The sequence below is a fragment of the Zonotrichia albicollis genome, chromosome 7 (assembly GCF_047830755.1).
Source record: "Zonotrichia albicollis isolate bZonAlb1 chromosome 7, bZonAlb1.hap1, whole genome shotgun sequence".
Classification (NCBI taxonomy): domain Eukaryota; kingdom Metazoa; phylum Chordata; class Aves; order Passeriformes; family Passerellidae; genus Zonotrichia; species Zonotrichia albicollis.
The window spans coordinates 16,828,355-16,846,697 of NC_133825.1; the positions used below are offsets into that span (position 1 = coordinate 16,828,355).

Below are 18,343 nucleotides of genomic sequence, written 5' to 3' on the forward strand. Positions count from 1 at the left end.
TTGCAAGCATCATGGACTTCTAACAGGAAGAAATGTTCAAACTAGTGAATTTGTAAAGCTGACAGAGATTGATTAAATAAAAGGGCGCAGAGCAGATGGTGGAGAAGGAATGGAATGAGCATTATAAAACTCACTGAGGTCAACTAAGATGAGAAACCTGAAGGATTGAAGTGCTTGAGGCTCAGTCCCTGTATTTCTTAAGAATCCACTAGTGCATTTTTGATACTGGTTGGTTAATCTGTCCATGTGCTACTGAAGATTTTTCAGTATCTGTCCTTGTTGCTTGAAGAAATTAAAAACATGAGAAAACACAGGCAATTCTATCCTAGCACCATTACTTTATGCAACAGACCCAAACCAGACTCTTCTCTGTTACCTGTTCTAATGTCAAGACCTTGCTACTTTTGAGCAATTAATAAATAAAATTTCTTAGATTCCTTGGGGAGATAAATTCACATTCTAAGTACACTCAGTCCAGTGGCACTCTGCATGTGTCCCTGACCCTTCTGCCAGTGCTGCTGGGCAGGGATGGCTGTGAGATGCAAAGCTGTGCTTGGTGTCAGGTACAAACAGGCAACGTGTGTACTTGTGAATGCAAATGTGTGGACCTCGACAAAGGTCACAATAGTGTATAGAATTGCGATGTAATAATTTGGAATAAAAATTGCTGATGAGTAAAAGATTGGAAATAGAAACTGCTGAAAAAAATGGATGGGTACCCCTATAAATACCTGTAAGCATCAATTATCGGTGTGCAGTTGGAGGGAAAACTTCCCCCACTGTACCCAGCGCTGTATTGCTCATACTTTACCATATTAAATAATAAATTGATTGCTGCTTGAATATTGGCCTGGTCAAGCTTCTCATTCTCAACGTGGGCACCGCAAGGAGCTGGGGGCTGCTCTGCGGTGCAGCTTTGGCTGGCAGCGCTGGAGGTCACTGCAGCTCTGCTGGGAGCCTGAGATCCCCCAGGGACACCCAGCGGAGCCGTGAAGAGCTCTCGGTGCGCCCGCACCACCTCCATTCATTCTGTCTGAAATCGCACATTTCATCTCAGTCCTGTGCGTGAACACAGAGCAGTTGGTGTTGGTGAAAAACGCCAATCACTTGGTTTTAAAATGTTAAAAGTTTAATAGTAATAACATGGTTATAAAAAATACATTTAGAGTAATAATAATTTGGACAATTAGGAGTAGGACAATATGAGACAATAGAAACAAAGAGTCACGGACGTCCGAGTACCTTTTCTGGGCAAAATAAGCCCGAAAATGACACCCGCTAACAGAGGATTAATCCTTAAAAGCAACAGCCTGTTGCATATTCATGCACCTCATCCATGATGCATAAATTCCATTCAAATACAGGATTCTGTCTGGGCAGTGTCAGCTTCTTCCTCATAATCCTAGCGTCGTTCTGCCTGAGTGAGGTGGGGAGAAGTTCGTTTCTCCCGATAATGCAGCAATAAATTTTCTTTCTCTGAAACATTCGGGTGTCCTGTGGCTGCTATCTCAGTGCGAGTCCTTTCTACAGTGAATTAAATTACATATAAAGATCGTATGATAGACACCTTTCGAGATTTTGTAATAGAGATTTTGCAATAACCGAAAGAAAGCTAATGCAGCACCTAATGGCTGCTGCCTGCGCAGGAGTTCGTGGCTGCCTCCTCCCTGCCAAGCCCGCGTTCCATTCGCAGGGGCGGGCGCGGCCCGGGTCCCTCAGGCCGGGACTCTCCGGTGTTCACTAGGATTTGTTCCTCCTGAGCCGCTCCTGCCAAGCCGCGGCCGCCATCGCTGCGGGGCTGGCCCGGGTCCCTCACGCCGAGACTCTCCGGTGTTCTTTGGGATTTGTTCCCCCTGAGTCGCTCCCACCGAGCCACGGCCGCCATTGCTGCGGGGCCGGGGCCGGGGTCGGGGCCGGCGGCGCCCATTGGCTGCACGGAGTGTGGGCGGGGCCTGTGGCGGGCGGAACGCCCTATAAGGCTGCAGCCGGAGAGCAGGAGCAGCATCAGCAGCGATGGCCGAGTGGTTAAGGCGTTGGACTTGAAATCCAATGGGGTCTCCCCGCGCAGGTTCGAACCCTGCTCGCTGCGGCCCGGAGGGGCTTCGCTTTTTTCGTTCCTCTCTCTTCCTGCCGGCCGCACTTTTCCTGCTCTCGGCTCCTCTCCGGCAGCGGCAGCGCCCAGAGCGATGGGCCGGGATAAGAGCACGGAGCGGGGCAGGTCCCGCACAGCCATCATCCCCTGCTGCGGGTGCTCCCGGGGCACCGGCAGGGCAGCATCAGCCGGCCCCGGAACATCGCCCTGAGAGCCCCCACAGCCTCCCCGGGCAGGCCGGGCCGCTGCTTGGGCTCTGCGGAGGAGGCAAGCGCGTTCAGATGGCACTCCCTGGTCACTGCCTCTCGTCCCATTGCTGGGCACCACCCGGCTCCACATTCCTGACACCCCCTCTGGATATTTGTGCACAGTAAGGAGCTCCCCTCTCAGTCATCTCTGTGTGACACTGCGTAGGCCCAGCTCCCTCAGCCTTTCCTCATGAGAGATGCTCCAGTGCCCCAGCATCCTTGCTGCCCTGTGATCTTTATCCCACTGCAGCTCTTCAGGCCGTGCCCACCCGCTCTTCCCCGGCCCTGCCAGCAGCAACAGCAGCGCCAAAGCTGCAGCAGGGCCCGGGGCAAGGTGCTGGCATTGCACCTGCAGGCAGTGATGGGAGCCCTGGATGGAGGGGAGAGAACAGAACCTCGGCTTGGTGCTCTTTGATCAGCCCAGCTTCCAGGCCTGCAGGCAGGACAGACAGCGTCCAGCTGCAAAGCTCAGCATTCACCCAATACCTAACACTAAAACAGTGTCCTGGTTCACCCAAAGGTCCATTGCTCTGCCCCCACGTCCTACAGCTGACACAAAATAAATTAAATCTTGTCAGCAGAAGGCTTCTCCATAAGGAATGGAGCTGCTCCATCAAACCTTGCCTTTCCTGAAGGAAGCTGGTCTGATTCCTCCTGGACCTTCAGTGAGCGTCCCCTTTTTCTGCCTTTTCTGGCCTTTTGCACATGCAGGATGCACATACACGCACAGAAGTTAGTATGCCATTAATAACCAGGGAAAACAAACCAAGGCAGCGTCCGTGATTGGCTTAAACTGAGCTCTCACCGCCCAGGTGTGTCACTGTCCCTACGTGTGGCCCCAGCGGAAGGGAAGGGAAGGGAAGGGAAGGGAAGGGAAGGGAAGGGAAGGGAAGGGAAGGGAAGGGAAGGGAAGGGAAGGGAAGGGAAGGGAAGGGAAGGGAAGGGAAGGGAAGGGAAGGGAAGGGAAGGGAAGGGAAGGGAAGGGAAGGGAAGGGAAGGGAAGGGCTGCCAACCCTGCCGGCAGCAGGGGGAGCGTGTGCACCGAGCTGAACCCAACCCCAGCACGGAGGAGCTGATAATCATCAATAATCATCATCTGCCGTCTGACAGTGACACAGCCCAATCACATACAGAGCGGCTTTATCTTCTGCTGTGTAATTTCATCAGCTTTGCAACAGCCTCGCTGCTTACACTTTCATATCCTGAAATGAGAGATGAGCCTGCTGGGAAGGTAAGATAGCAATGTTGATGCTCAGGAAATTAAAGATACACAGTATCTCTTTTAATAATCATCTTCTATTATAAAACATATAAACTGCCTTTGTTAAAAATCTCATTTAAAGAGAAAAACAAACGACCTTACCTATCATTCAGCATTACTCAGCCTGAGATTTTAAGTCATGTACTGTCTGTGTTTATTGTCCAAATAACTCTTACACTGTCACTTGGCAAATGTTGGCAAAGCAACTTCCCAAATACTAGCTAAACAAAAAGGTTGAGGATATTTTAGTTCTTGACAATCTTATATATCCTGCACTAGCACAAGTATAATATCAGCAAATAAATATATAATAATTTTATATAAATCCAGAATCCCACAATGCTATTCAGTTTCACTGTAAATAACTGGCTAAGTAGTTGCTTAATTTCTGTTTAAAAATAGTTCAAAGGCCTGGGAACACAGCATTGAACAACGTTCCCTATACTCTGTATTTTATCATCATACACCTGCACCCCATCTGCTGTCTCATAACTTGCAGATGAAAACTCCCTAGCCTTCACAAGTCCAGTGAGGGCTGGGGTTTATCAACACTTTTGTCTGGACTCCAGAGGATCTGGGCTCACCTCACAGCTCTGTTTATTTTCATACCAAATCCTTCAGAGCTGTGACACAGCACAGCAAATCAGAGCCCTCACGTACCCAAGCAATCAGGACCCTTTGCTGCCCACCTGAGTTACTTCCAAGGGGAGCTCAAGAAGAAAGAGGAGCTCACCATGTCTGCAGAGGGCTGCCCTTCTCCAGCTTGAGACTCCTGGGCCCTAATCTAATGAACAGTGTCTGGCCTTGCTGTTCCCCACCTCCTTTGCCGCTGCCTCCACTCTGCAAAGAGAGTTAAAGATCTCAGTGGGCCCCTGAAAACCACGAGCCTCTGACTCTGCTGCCTCAGTCACACCTGCACAGAGCCTGGGATGCACCACAACCCTGCCCCAGCGTGTGAATCACATTTGGTGCAGGGGCCAGAGCATCCCAGAGCTGCTGCTGGAATCTCAGCTGGGACATTCTAAAAGCTTCTAAAAGTGCTGTATCTTTAAAGAAGCAGAGAAGCAGTTTCTGCTTGGAGTGCGGGCCCTGGATGATCTAACACTGACTAAGCTGTCAGGTGCTTTCTCTACCTTCTAACACGAGGGAGAACTGGGCTGCCCACTCATTCCAGTAACTCTTGTTACTGGCCAACAGGCCAGGCCCCACCTGGTTCTGGAGAAAGAAAAGCAGAGCAAGGTGCACAGGCTCCTCTTGTTTTCCAATCCATTTGACTTTGCTGTACTAAGAATAGATTCATTCAACTCACGAAATACAGAAAAATGGACCATTTCAAGTTCAACACGTACAGAAATGGGAGAAAGGAAGTCTGTGTCGGTGGCACTGGTGTACTGGAGCACCAGTTAGAACTTGCCCCCCTCATGAGGGCAAGTACAAATTACAGCACTGATCTCGAGCAGGTTGTTGCAAAACGCAACTTTTGCCATGAGCTTTTACTGGGCCAAGAGCCTTCCAAATGTCTGCAGTTATTCATCCAGAACAAACACCCAAAGGTTCTTTGCCAAAACCAACCACGCAATAATTGGCTAACAATGACATCACTTTTAATGACACAAACTATTAGTTTGCTGTTCAAAGGTCTATTGTGTGTTCACTTCTCAAGGAAACCAGCTCATTAGGTGCTAAATCATCCATCCAAGCACCCCCTTGTACCTTTAGCAAGTAAAATGGGCAGAGGAGAATCTGGGCTGCCATCTGATTCCAAGTGCTCCAGCTGGCTGCACTCCCATTTTTTGTTGGAGGGAGAATTATTCCCTATTACTTAGTATCCTTCACATACGGTAAGAGTTTCTTCTGGTACAATTGTTTGATAGACATTCTATAAAACGGACCAAAGTCCTTCTTAAGCAAATATGTATGAAGTAAAGCAGCAAATGCACCAGAAAAAAACCAAACCAGATGCATTTAACAAACCTTACAGAGCATTATTAATCTCATGGTGTTTGCAGCTGCAAAGTGTGCCAGGGAAAAGCGTGTGCAATGAAAGATGGTGTGCTACAGAAGTGGCTCTGGGCACCAATGCCCTGCACTCCAGGCCAGCGTGGCTGCAGGGCACAGGTGCCCAGAGGTCATCTCTGTGGTGGGAGAAGGATTTAATTAAAAAGATGAAAGAAACCCCTTTTCTGTATGCATGAAGTTTTATTTGCTGCTGATGGAATTATCTGCCTGCACAAAACCACAATGTCAATACCTGACATATTAGCCAAGTTTGCAAAGAAGAAAACAAACACAAAATAAATAAACAGCAATGCAGAATTTGACAAGTTGCCCAAAGTATCAAAAACTTTCATGTGAGATTTTGTACACATTAGTGCTGACTAGTCTGATGTTTCATTCCTCACTGTACAAAACCCGGGTAAAACCAAGTCTAGTACAGCTGAGCAGGGAGGGGAATTGCTCTGAAGCCACGGGACAATGTTGGCACACGTACACAGGGGATCAGTCTTCCACCAATACATCTAAAGACAAAAATTGCTATCTGGAGAAGTAAAGTTCTGCAACTGCCTTCCAAAACAAACATATTGCTGATGCAAAAAGAATTCTCGTTAAGGCAGAGAACAAGTGATTTTCAGGAGTGCTTGATCTGTCACACAGACCTTGGATAACAAGAACCTTCTTATTTCATCTATAACGTAAGATCACAACTCCCCTACAAGTTAAGTTTGTAATGAGTACATTATAAATCACTGCAGTGAGTACAAGGCAATGGAGAAGTGAAGCAGAGCACAGAGTTAAGCAGAGTTCATTGTCATAAAGCTTTTGGAAGATCCTCTCTGAGTAGGATACCCTGGAGCCCAGGGTTCTACTGAGAGTATATTTTTATAACATCACATTACTGAACAAAATATTAATCATTACACAATATTTGAGAATATAAGAAACTATATGCAAGATGTTAGATAACTTCACAACATCAATTTATATTAATACTGAAAAGGTTATTGAACAGAAAAGTCTCCATCTGTAATGATCACAGCAGGTGTGATAAATCAGTATTTAGACATTGGCTAGAACAACACATTTCAATAAAGAACACAAGATACAAATAACTTATAACTGCTGTTAAAAATACAAAGGGAATGGTGAAGAGATGATCTCATGCTCCTGTGTGTTTCTCATTTCAGATCTCATAGTTTCTGAATTTCCTCAGAAGGTCTGACGGAGCATCGCCTGACCAGCGGAAACGCAAGTGCCAGTAATTCCCCTCTGAAAATCCTGAGGGGGAAAAACCAGAAAGTCAATTAAATTATTGTAAACATGCATAAAATTTAATTTTCTGAAACAGTACTTGATGGTCTTCCCAGAAAGAAGTAAACAGAAAAGTGGTCACTTCCAGGGCTCTTGCCTAGCAGGGACAAACAGAGCACTGAGTAATTGGCAGGCCGGAAAAAGAACCAAACACCAACCCTCACCAGAGCTCAGCTGGGAAGGGGCCAGAGGAGAACAGCAAGGACCCTGGCACTCCTGCAGGGACTCACAAAGCAACACTGACACATTGCAGTGCCTGATCTAGGGAAGGAGATGGAGGTGGTGATGGGATAAATCTGCAAGCGTGATCTGGGGCCTTTTCATGCCAAAATGTGACCTTCCTTTTACAGCAAACTGAATCCTGTGAGCAGAATTAGTGTTCAAATCTGTTGTTTGAGCTGAAATAGCCGTGTAGGTGGCAGTCCAGAATTCATCCAGGCCAGTGACTGTCACTGTCATATTTTCTGGAAAAATCCCCTCGCCAAGATTTCTTCTCCTGGGAAGCTGAGAAGCCTCAGAGAAGAATGAAAACAATAATTATCTGATTGCTTCTCCCTGTTTTGCTGCTTTGGAATGTGGTCTGGACATTGTTTACCAACTGGTCATTGTTTGATTGGTTTCATGTGAATTGTTTTGACTCATTCACCAATCACAGCCAGCTGAGTTGGAATTGGGACTCTGGTGAGAGTTAAGAATTTTTTATTATTATCTTGTTAAGCCTTTGTCTGTATCCTTTCTCTATTCTTTAGTATAGTTTTAGTATAGTATTCTTTAATATAATATAATATAATACCATAAAATAATAAATTAGTCTTCTAAGAACATGGAGTCAGATTCATCACTTCCTTCCTCCTCTGTCTGGGGACCCCAAAAATACCACAAGTGACAGGAACAGACAATGCCATGAATTCAAAGTGGAACCCAATACATCAATTTTTGCTGGATCAAAACAAAAACATCATCAACACCCTACCATGGGGTATAAACACTGAAGTGCACACACACCCTGTCAAATACATTATAACATTAACATTTATTCATGTGAATATATGCCACTGGATAAATGAAGTAGGCACTCGATGAGTTTGATTTTTTTTCCATTCAAATATCTGGAAATTATATTAAAACTTAAAAAAAACCAAACTTGAGAAAGAAGATGCCCAAAAAGAAAATTCACCATTACAAGGAACAAGATGATGTTTTCTTTACTTCACAACTTTAGTGTTCTACAAAGGATACAGTGATGATTAATTACTAAAAAAAAAAAGGCAAATAGTATGAAGTTATACAGCATAATTTTTCAAAATCAAGTTTTCAGTTAGGCCTGGTATACACTTCTTTGTAGAATTTTCTTATCAATTTCGTGCATTCCACAAATGTTTGGGATTACATTAGGTTTTGCTACCCTGACAGTTGACCCTAATTTGCTCTTTGATCAAACTCGGGGGGAATGGCAGGATTTTGTTTAACAATGACCTAAAGCACAGCCAGGAAATGCTGACTGCCAGGAGACACTTTTGAAGCACACATTTATTCTGGTGCATACATTACTTAGAAAAACCAAAATTGTTTGAATATAAAAGAAGCCTTCAAGTCTCAAATTTTAAACCTCATTAACTCATCAGATGAAAACTGTGCAAAAGCACTGAATAATAGATAAAAAATACCCAAACTTAAATATTTTACTTAACAGTTCTAATATTTATTTTAAAAAGTCACTGGAAATAACTGCCTTCTCTTTTTACTTTGCATTTTTATATATCAGAAAAACAAAACTTTCCATTTTGGCCGAAGTATTTTTTTTCTCCTTCTCCTGTGGCAGCTTTTACCAGCAAACAAACAAGGAAACTTGGGATAGGGAGGAAGGAACATCTGAAAACTTCAAAATTAAATAAGTAATCAAAAGCATAAAACCCAAACCAAAATCCCAACCCAAAACCACATTTAAAAACTAAAAGTTCAACACACTGTTCTGGAGAAGACTTTCCCATGACTGAAAGCCCCCATTCCAGGCCAGTCCCTGGATACTGCAATTTTCTGTAAGTGCTGTTTTCACTTACTTGGGGAGTCTGGATTCTTTGAAGACTGTGGTTGCTCATCAGGGATTGCAACATCTTCTTGTTCCCTGCTCCCTTCCAACAACCCCTCTCCACTGCTCTCCATCTGCTGGGCCCACATCTCGTTGGTTCTGTTGTTGGTGTCACCAAAGTCAGGAGCTTCCAGCATTTGGTCCTTCTTGCTTTGGACAGCCCAGTGCATTGACTAAAGGAATGCAAACAGAACAAAGAACTAAGCCCTTTGCTTTAAGGGTTTTAATGACTTTTTTATATTGCAGCAATAAATGGTTAAACAAAGCACACTGAGAAGCCTGCAGGTCAATGGGATGGGGGAAAGCATGGTTACATGTCACAAACAGCACTGGAGAGGACACTTTTTGGCAGGTGGGGGTGAAGAACAAAATCAGAATTTTAAGGGCCTTTTGTCCAGTTCCTTCTGTCATGAATTCAGACTTTCTTAAAGAGGGCTTGATTGACTTCAGAAATGTTCATTTTCAAAGCTGTCTTTAACTTCAGAGTACCTTTTGAAGGCAAGGCAATTTGAAAATATTTAATATTAAAGTCTGTGGAGTAACATCTGTTTGGAACTGAACTAAGCTTAATTGGATATTTCCACCAAACATTTAAGCTCAGGCATAATGCTGTAGTTGAAGTGTCAAACTTTTCTCCTAAGCAGAATTGAGATGAGCAGAATTGACATAGGAAACTTTTATTCACCTGCCTTAAAATATGACCATGTAGCCCAATCCAATATTATGGAATTGAGCTGCATGCTTCCAAATGTTCTCAATAGCAAAATCAGGAAGGAAATCACCCAAAAAGCTCCTGCCTCTGTCCCAGATGACCCCACCAGCCCCTCAGAGCCCCTCCAAAGCTCTGTGGGAAGCCCAGGGTTCCAAGGAACCACCCCCTGGATTTTTTCAATGATATCTTTATTTAATCAGACAACAAGAAAACCTATCTGATAAGCAATATACCAAGAGGAGAATATATTATAAAAAGATCCCAGCTTTAACTTAACTTTGAAAAGAAATGAAAGTTTCCTACAAAAGCAAAGTGAGCTGAAGCATTTGAAAACAGCCCTCAAGTTACTTAAATTTCCTATAAAAGCAGCAACTTGATAAATTCACTCTAAAACTACTGGCCTAATGCCCTTCTGTGAAGTGCTCCAATTTTCCCCAAATTTCCGTAGCATCCTGTCCTAGGCTGACTATATGAGGCTTTTACTCCCAATTGTCTGTTCTGTTTATGCTGAATAATAAGTTTTGCACTTTAAGCCTTGTTGCAGAGAGTGAAGGGGGAGAGAAGAAGCTGCAGTTTGTTTCAGACACTGCACTCCTCCTCCACATTCCTGCTCCTGACTGTGCTGTCTGAGGATGGACAGACAGCGGGACAGAGCTCTCCTTTGCTTTTAGTTAGTTTAGCTAGCTGAGGCAAAGAAGTTCCCTGGACTGTGTTTTTTTTTCTTTTCTCCCTTTTCTTTGGCCCTGTTCAAACCTGCTCTGAACACCCAGCAGAGCACGGGCAGCTGCAGCTGCGGCCCACAGGGCCGGGCCTGGCCCGTGAGGGACTGATCAGAGCCTGAGGGAGCTAAGCTGCAACCCGGGGAGGGACTTTCTCAGTTTGTCATCTCTTTTGGAGCAACAAGGGGTTTTATTGGCTAATATTGTTTGGGTTTTGTTGTATAATAAACAGCTTTTTCCACTTTTCTCCAAGGAGGTAGTTTCTCCAGGACTGGTTGGGAGGAGGGGCCGATTGGATCCGCTTCCCTAGAGGAGCCCTTTGGGTGCTCTCTTCCAGATTTGCCCTGCACAGTGCAGGAAGGTGTGTGCCCCACGCCCACGGCCAGCCACAGCAGAAGGAAGGCAGAGCTGTGCCTCTCCCCGCAGCCCAGCACGGACCGTCCTGACGGAGCTGCTCAGCGCCTCCCAGTGCCGGAACGGGACGGGGACTCGGCTCCGCCGCCAGTGGTCGTAGCGGGCCCGGCGCTCCGCGTCCGTCAGCGTATCCTTGGCCTGCTGCAGCCGCTGGAAATCCTCCACTGCCACACACACAGAAACCACACTGAGAACAAGGCTTCTTGGTAAATACATGAATTCAGATCCAAAAGGGACCTGCCAGCAATGGCTCAGAGCAAAGGACAAGCAAGTGGCCAAGGGATGTGGTTCTGGGTCCCGCTTGCACAGCTCTGGCTGGCTTTAGGATCATGGCTACCCCTGCAAATCAGGACTGGAATATTCCTTTGTCTACCAGCTTCAAAAGCTCCTAAACACAAGGTGAGAGAAACTTAGAGAGTGCACAGCCCCTGCAGAACACCTTAAAAAGGGAAATTCGAGCAGCACTGCTTGGAAGGAACGCACTGAGATCTGCAGCAGCACAGGGGTCAGAGAGAGCACAGCAACAACAACCATGAGCAGCCAGAAAAAAGGATGAACAGGACCTGACAAACAAGAATAATAATCTAAATATAGTTCAGATTAATTAACTTGTGCATTTTATTAGGTGTATTTTCCATGTATGCTAAAATGTTATCCAGACTGAATGAGTAAGAACTCTCATTTCTCCCTACAGGGTAATTTTTCACGGAATGGTTACTAGGGATGCAGCTGCTTGTTACTATTTGTGGAAGGGTCATAAAGATTTAGACTTTATCTATGACTCACCTATGTAACAGTGATCTAGCATTATTGCTATTATTCATTTATTCCAGTTTACAAATTAGAGAGAGTTCTTTTGAAATACACTACACCCAAACACTAATCAAAAATGATAACAATAAATCAAAACAAGAGACAACAGGCTGAGGGAACAATTGTACGAGGTTTTCATATTCTAATATTACTAGATTTTCTTATTCTAATGTTACTAGTTCTCAACAAATAAAAGGTCTACTTTATTAATCTTTGTTAACCTTAAGCTGATGAAACAAAACACAAAGTAAACTCTCACTAATACTGTAAAAAGGTACTTAAAGTAAATGTGGCATGTTGAGGTAGAGTATAACATTTCTTTGTGCCAAGCAAAGCTGCTCTGATATTTGGCACTTGGCTGCTCTTTTTTGTATCTCAGCCTTGCCAGCTCTGCCCAGGGCTCTCTGTGGCTTTGAAAGGGCAAAGATTGGCTCCAATGACTCAGGTGCTGCTCAGCCCTGCCAGCTCTGAGGAGCTGCCGCCTCTCACCAACACAAACATTTGCTGCTCTGCAAACAGAGGCTCCTGGTGGGGCTGCCTTCTCTGCCCTTCCAGCCATTAAATTACATTAAAAGAAAATAAAGCACATTTATGTGTTCCTCACAGCCTCATTCCTGACAGTAAATTAACTGATTGATGCAAGTGTGGCACTTGAGGGCCACTGAGCATGGAAGTGCACCAACTGTGTAGGTCTAGGAAGGGACAGACTCCAGAAATGAATTCTGTATCAAAAAATGATCTACTGTAGAAAGAAAAAAGATTCAAGGTCCTAAAAATAAAAAAAAAATCCAACAAGTGTCTTCGTTCACTATCAAAAGGAGAGTGCAAGTCTTAGAAAGAATATCACAAGCTTGCTATTTAAATAGAACATGCTCAATGTACGCCATGATTAAAATATACTGAGGGGAAATAAAGTTTTAAGGTTGAATTTTTTATCTTGCCATGCTAATAGAAGAAAAAAATAGATTGTTTTTACACAGGAAAGCATACATACCTGCTTTGGGGTTTCCAGGATGCTTGTCAGGATGGCATTCAAGGGCCTTAATCTTATATTCAGCAAGAATCTGTTCAACCTAAACAAAATATTGAGACAAAGCGAGTAAACACAAGTAATTAGCAAATTTTCTTTTAGAAAGAGGCTGGGAGAAACAACAAGGAATGCTGAAAGATTTTGTCCCATTCAATTTTACAAGCTTTAGTGCAAGCAAAGTAGGTAACAACCACCATCTGCCAGTGACACTGCTTATTTAATCTCATTTCCATCCTTAGCCTTGTTTTTGTGAGGCTCAGTCATCCAGCAAGGCTCGAGAAAAATGTGCAAGGACATTTGACCACAGAGGCCAAATGCATCCCTTCAGTTGCTCTTTACTTTGTTTAATCAACTCCAAGTTTCAGCAGAGTCTCAGAGCAGCAAGCAAAGGCTCTCTGCATTGCTGAAGATCAATTTGTGTGTTTGGGTGGCTTCCTCCACATCCTCTCCATAGGAAATTCAGCCAGCACCCCATGGGGTTTCCATCTTGGACACCGCAAGATAACTCACTCCATAACCAGTAGTGCATATTCTTTCTTCAAGTTAATTTTCCTTGCAAAAAGGTTGGCTTGGAGTAGAATACATCTATAATAAATGTGAGAATATTGGCAAGTATTAGTTTATCAGTTAATTGCAAATTCCCACAGTTTGTTATACCATAAAGTATTGCAACCACTGGAAAAACTAACACATGTGGAGCCACAAAGCCACTGGAGTGGGCATCAGCTTAGATTGCAAATATTTAGTGCTTTTCCGATTATCTTGCTGGTTCTTATAATTCAGAAGCCAAAACTTCTTTATATCACTCCAGTTCAGCTTAAGCTTTCACAATTCACCCTAAGGAATAAAAATGACCATTCTTTCCCATACTACAAAGGCTCTTTATACAAATTGATCATTTGTCCAACCATAAAAGCCACATACAATTTAAATTATTTACTTCAAAATTAAGTCTCATAGCATTTTTTATTTAGAATAAAATTACAGTTCACTCAGCTAGCTGGACAAATCTTGTTGGCATATTCTGGGAAAAAATGTGATCTGCAGTAGTATCTTTAGAATTCTACACTTTTCACTCTGCTCAGAAGCTCCTTCCAGAGGGACAGATGTAATGTGGTGCATCTGCAGTCAGTAAGGCACTTTAAAACACACACAATGTACAGAGAACTTGGTGAGACTGGTTACTGTATAGCCAGCTATCATCTCAAACACTTAGTTACTTAAAGGGGAACTTTAAAGTTAAAATGTGTACAGAAGGTTAAAATTTAGCACAAGGGCAACATGGAAGTTTTCAGCTTAAAAAAAATCAGTAGAAAGAAAACTTTATAGGAAGTTTATAGAACAAACACAAAATTAATATAAAATGTATAGTGAGGTGTTTCACCAAGAAAGACATCCAATACCCACTTTACAAAACCAGCATTGTTCTTGAAGAAGGACGGAGATTAAATCTCCCCTCTTCTTGTCACATCTGAAGATGAAGTAGGTGTCTGTCAGCTCAATTCTACCAGAAGCCACGAATGAACCAAGTCTGTGTTTACTTCAATACAGCAACAAGTCTGTAAAACTGAGAGTATTTCTGCTTAAATTTAACCAGGTCCAACCAGGAGCAGGATATTGAGCAGCTCAGATCAAAGTGCTGCAGCTGGGAATGTGCTGCACATGCTGTGCCCAATGCTCGACTCCTGTACAAAGCAGTGAGACTGCAAAATCCCTGTAATGTTCCAAATTCCTGTGAGACCCCAGAGGGGCTGTGCAGGTCCTGAGGTGCACCTGGAGCTCAGCCAGCCTGGGATCTCAAAGTTCTTCCTCCCGTGTCAAAAGCAGTGCAGCAGCATCTGCTGCTTCTCCCAACAAACAGTACTCGAGAGCTTGTTCTTCAGGACCCATTACATTTATTCCAGCTTTTACATTTCATTTTCAAGCAATTTGAGAAATTGTTATCACACGTACTTGAACTGTTCATTAATTGCTAAGCCCTTAAGGAATTAGTGTGAGGTAGAAAGTGAGAAAGAGCATCTGTGAAACAAGGCTGCGTGGAGCCCTGGGCACTGCCCTCTGCTGGGATCCCTTCTGGGGGTGTCCTCGGGAAAAGCTTCACATTTCCCTCCGGGACACACTGAGGATGTTTACTCCCAATCCTTATACTTCAGGTGAGAGCATCTGATTAAACTTACTGAGAAAAAGACAGACAGCTTTTATCTTCACTGAATACATCCCTCATTACAGCAGAGTAATCAAAACAACTTTTCCAAATCAGAAACACAATTCCAGTTAATATAACAGCTAAATTTAAAAATATATATATATAGAGAGAGAAAATCAGCTTACTAAACTAGCCAACAAAAAGTTGTATGGACACCTTTAACATGATGCACACTTGTTCTAGCTGCAAATCACTCAAAAATAGCTTGGCTAAATCTCACTATAAAGCATGTATCTGCTATCGAAACAAATTAGTAAAACTAGTATTTGAATTTAATTTAAAACAGCATTTAAAATATCAATATGGTAAATTATAAAGAGATATTGGTTTTGTTTTCATCTGAACAAGTGAATACATTTAAAAAAATATTATACTATGTATAAAGCCCAAGAAGCTCAGCAGTATTATCAGAAAGCTATGAACTTTCACTGTATTACTTGTGCAGAAATAGCTCCTTTTCAGTTTTCAAAACCAGTAATATCTATTCCAAACTATTCAAAGACATGCAGTTGGCTCTCTCCATAACCCAGTCCTGTTCTACATGACATTTTCAACCTAAGCCTTACTCCAGGCTCTTAATGAAAACCACAGGAGATAAAACGGAGCTTTCCAAGGGAGATCCTACCAGTGGCAAGAAAGAAGATGCAAAAGGCGTTTCAAATATTCCTGCCCGCGGATTCCCTGCGGACACAGGAGCACGTTCAAACTGTGAGTAAGCTGGCGAGGAGGCAGAGGCTCTTACCGTCGATAGCTCATCGCATCCCAACAAGTTGTAGTAATCCTCCAGGTCCTCCGGCTTGCAGTTCAGGATGGCATCCATCGGCACCGCTCCAGCGGGCGGGGAGGCTGCGGGGCACGGCGGGCAGGCACAGCTCACACGGGGAGCTGGAGCAGCCCAGCGCCCAGGCAGAACTCACACGGGAGCCTGGAGCAGCCCAGGGACAGCCGGCAGGGAGGATGAAGAGCACAGCGGGCAGGCAGAGCTCACACGGGAGCCTGGAGCAGCCCAGGGACAGCCGGCAGGGAGGATGAAGAGCACAGCGGGCAGGCAGAGCTCACACAGGAGCCTGGAGCAGCCCAGCTCCGCTCCGTGCGGCGCTTTTGAGCGCTGGCAGCTGACCCGCACGGAGCCGGGAGGGCCCCGCTGCCATTGGTCCCTCACGGAGCTGCTCTGGCGCTGCTCCCTGGGATTTGTAGTTGCCACAGTCACTCCAATGTTAAACCGGGTCTCCCGCCCACACCGCAGGGTTCCGGACACTGAAATGTGCCGGAGATTTCTCTCACCATCACCCGTGCCACCGCAAACAGGGACGCACCGAGAGCTGCCCTGCACATGGGCCATCTGCTGTTCAAGTTTGATTTACAACTTTTGCCACCACCTTCACTCTCTGAAGGCTTCCTTGGTGCACAGACACTGCTGCTGAACACCGAACAGCGATGGTACACCGCTCACTCTGACCAACTAAAACTACCCGAGGACACGAAACACTCACTGCCTACTATCAAATTAAACACAATTTCTCAAGCCAAGTTACTTTCAGACTGTGTTGAAGGTCTGTAGAGTGTGCAAAACACATTACTCATGAAACTCATTTTACATTGAGGTGAAATCCTTAATTTCCAACTATGATTAATGAGCAAGGCCTCAGCCCAACAGCAGCTCTGGACACATTTGGTGTCCCCCATGATCTGTTGATTTCAAAAGATTACTTCCTAACCTAACCACATGCTGGAGCCTTAGGAGTTCTGGCATTACATTTCCCACCCCTACAAGATCTCTGCAGCCCAAGATGTTTCATGTCATTAACTCCTGATGTTTCCTTAGCAGCTGCAAATCGATGCTGTGAGTGGTTGCACAGTTCTAGATGCAGTGGCCCTGTAGGAGAACAGATGCCCAGGATGTGACCAAGGCTGGAACAGGTCATGTGTGAATCAGTGAAGGGCCCAGTGACCATTCAGAGCTATTTATGAATAACAAATATATAATTTTTGCATCCACAAGAGCTTTAATATCTGCAATAATAATGTTCTGCAATGACATTCAATATTAATCTTCCACCATTTCCTCTTCAAGGTTGCATCATCTGAAATTTTCTACTTTTACTGCATGTTCAGATAGCTTACTAAGACTATAAAATATACAAAGTAACTAAATGCAATAATACTAAAAGAAAAAGCACAATCTTTGGTTAAACCATTTAAATCTGATAGAAAACTCTACCAGCATATTTCTCTGAGTAAATAAAACAACAGAATTTTTTTTTTCAACGTCACTACAAGTGGAAGAATTAGCAATTACAAATCTCCCCATATCCACCATTCATAACTTAATAACAAGAAAAGTACAGAAAAGAAAGGAGTCTTTTAATAACAGAACATGTAAATATTTAAATAGGTTGTACTCTGTGGGAGGACAAAAAACAAACAGCTGTCCCTCCTCCCAACAGCATTCCTGACACCCCTTTCTTTTCCAGGTATTCCTCGTGTATTTGCGTCAGGTGAAAGGGAAGCTCTTTAACCCTTCTCCCCTGCAGCTTTCAGTGCCGTTTCTGTGCTGCCAGGCAGCTGGCAGGGAATGTTGCTGGTGTTGCTCAGGATGTACAAACTGTTCTGGAAGTGAGGAAATCTCATATTTGTTCTCTGTACCCAGCCACCAACAAAAGGTGTCTCTCAGTCCCAACACATATTGACAATTCTGTTTGTTCAGAGCCCAGAGTGAATCGAAATTCTGCTTCAGTGTAACAGGACGTTTACCAACAACCTGGAAAAATCATAAATAGCTCTTTAAATAAATCTCTGAGTTCACTCCTGTAAAATACATTAAATATTCCAGGACCTGTTCTCAACGACTTCAGGGGTTTTGCTTCCTGAGGGCAGAGAGCACATTTATGAGAAGTCCAAGGCACAATATAACTCGTTTGAGTTTTGCCCCATCCCTGTCCTCACACAAGCTCAGAGCTGCAGAAACAGGAGAGGACCCAACTGCCCTCCCACAAGAAGGCAATTCCTGCAAAGCCATCACTAATGTAGGGAAAAGTCTGCAGGATCAGAGGAGGCTCTGGGACCCCTGAGTCACTCCCTCACCAATACCTTCATGGAAAGCCTCAGATCCAACACCTGCAGCACTTGGATTATTTCTTCCTTAGAACTGTCTTCACAAAAATAACCACCAAACCAATCTTAAAGCCCCACCTCCCCTTTATATGTTGACAAAAGCATCTTGCATGTGCTCTTTAAGAAACACGGATCTTGCCTCAGCTTCCAGAGGCAAGCAGGAAAAATAATGCTTCCATACAAAGTTGCACAGAACAATAAAAACTTTCTGATCTGGTTACTCTGCAGCTTGCTTTGAGAAGCAGGTAGTGGGAAAAACCAGTATGTATGTATTTTTCAGGGCAAAGACCACCTATAAAGTTAATTATCCATAAAGTAATCCCTTTGAAGCCATAT

At 44.1% G+C, this 18,343-nt stretch overlaps 1 protein-coding gene and 1 non-coding gene across 2 annotated transcripts; one reads left to right on the top strand and one right to left on the bottom strand.

The window, feature by feature from the left end:
- The first annotated feature begins 2,007 nt into the window (after positions 1 to 2,007).
- Positions 2,008 to 2,089, top strand: TRNAS-UGA (transfer RNA serine (anticodon UGA)). The gene has a single exon. It is a non-coding gene; the product is annotated as a tRNA-Ser (tRNA).
- Positions 2,090 to 5,782: 3,693 nt separating this feature from the next.
- DNAJC12 (DnaJ heat shock protein family (Hsp40) member C12) lies at positions 5,783 to 16,039 on the bottom strand. Its single transcript, XM_074544408.1, has 5 exons — positions 15,636 to 16,039; positions 12,652 to 12,730; positions 10,869 to 11,008; positions 8,971 to 9,172; positions 5,783 to 6,877 (listed from the first exon to the last, which is right to left on the bottom strand). Exons 1-5 carry the CDS (start codon positions 15,711 to 15,713, stop codon positions 6,783 to 6,785), a joined length of 594 nt encoding a protein of 197 aa, XP_074400509.1. The 5' UTR covers positions 15,714 to 16,039; the 3' UTR covers positions 5,783 to 6,782.
- Positions 16,040 to 18,343: the final 2,304 nt, after the last annotated feature.

What these genes read in the sequence shown, in the direction of transcription:
- DNAJC12 (XM_074544408.1), bottom strand. Translation starts at nt 15,713, where the DNA reads ATGGATGCCATCCTGAACTGCAAGCCGGAGGACCTGGAGGATTACTAC. An exon ending in TGAGCAGCTCCGTCAGGACG is followed by an intron (nt 9,173 to 10,868) that starts GTCCGTGCTGGG and finishes GCATTCCTTTAG; the next exon opens with TCAATGCACTGGGCTGTCCA. An exon ending in AAAGAATCCAGACTCCCCAA is followed by an intron (nt 6,878 to 8,970) that starts GTAAGTGAAAAC and finishes TTTCCCCCTCAG; the next exon opens with GATTTTCAGAGGGGAATTAC.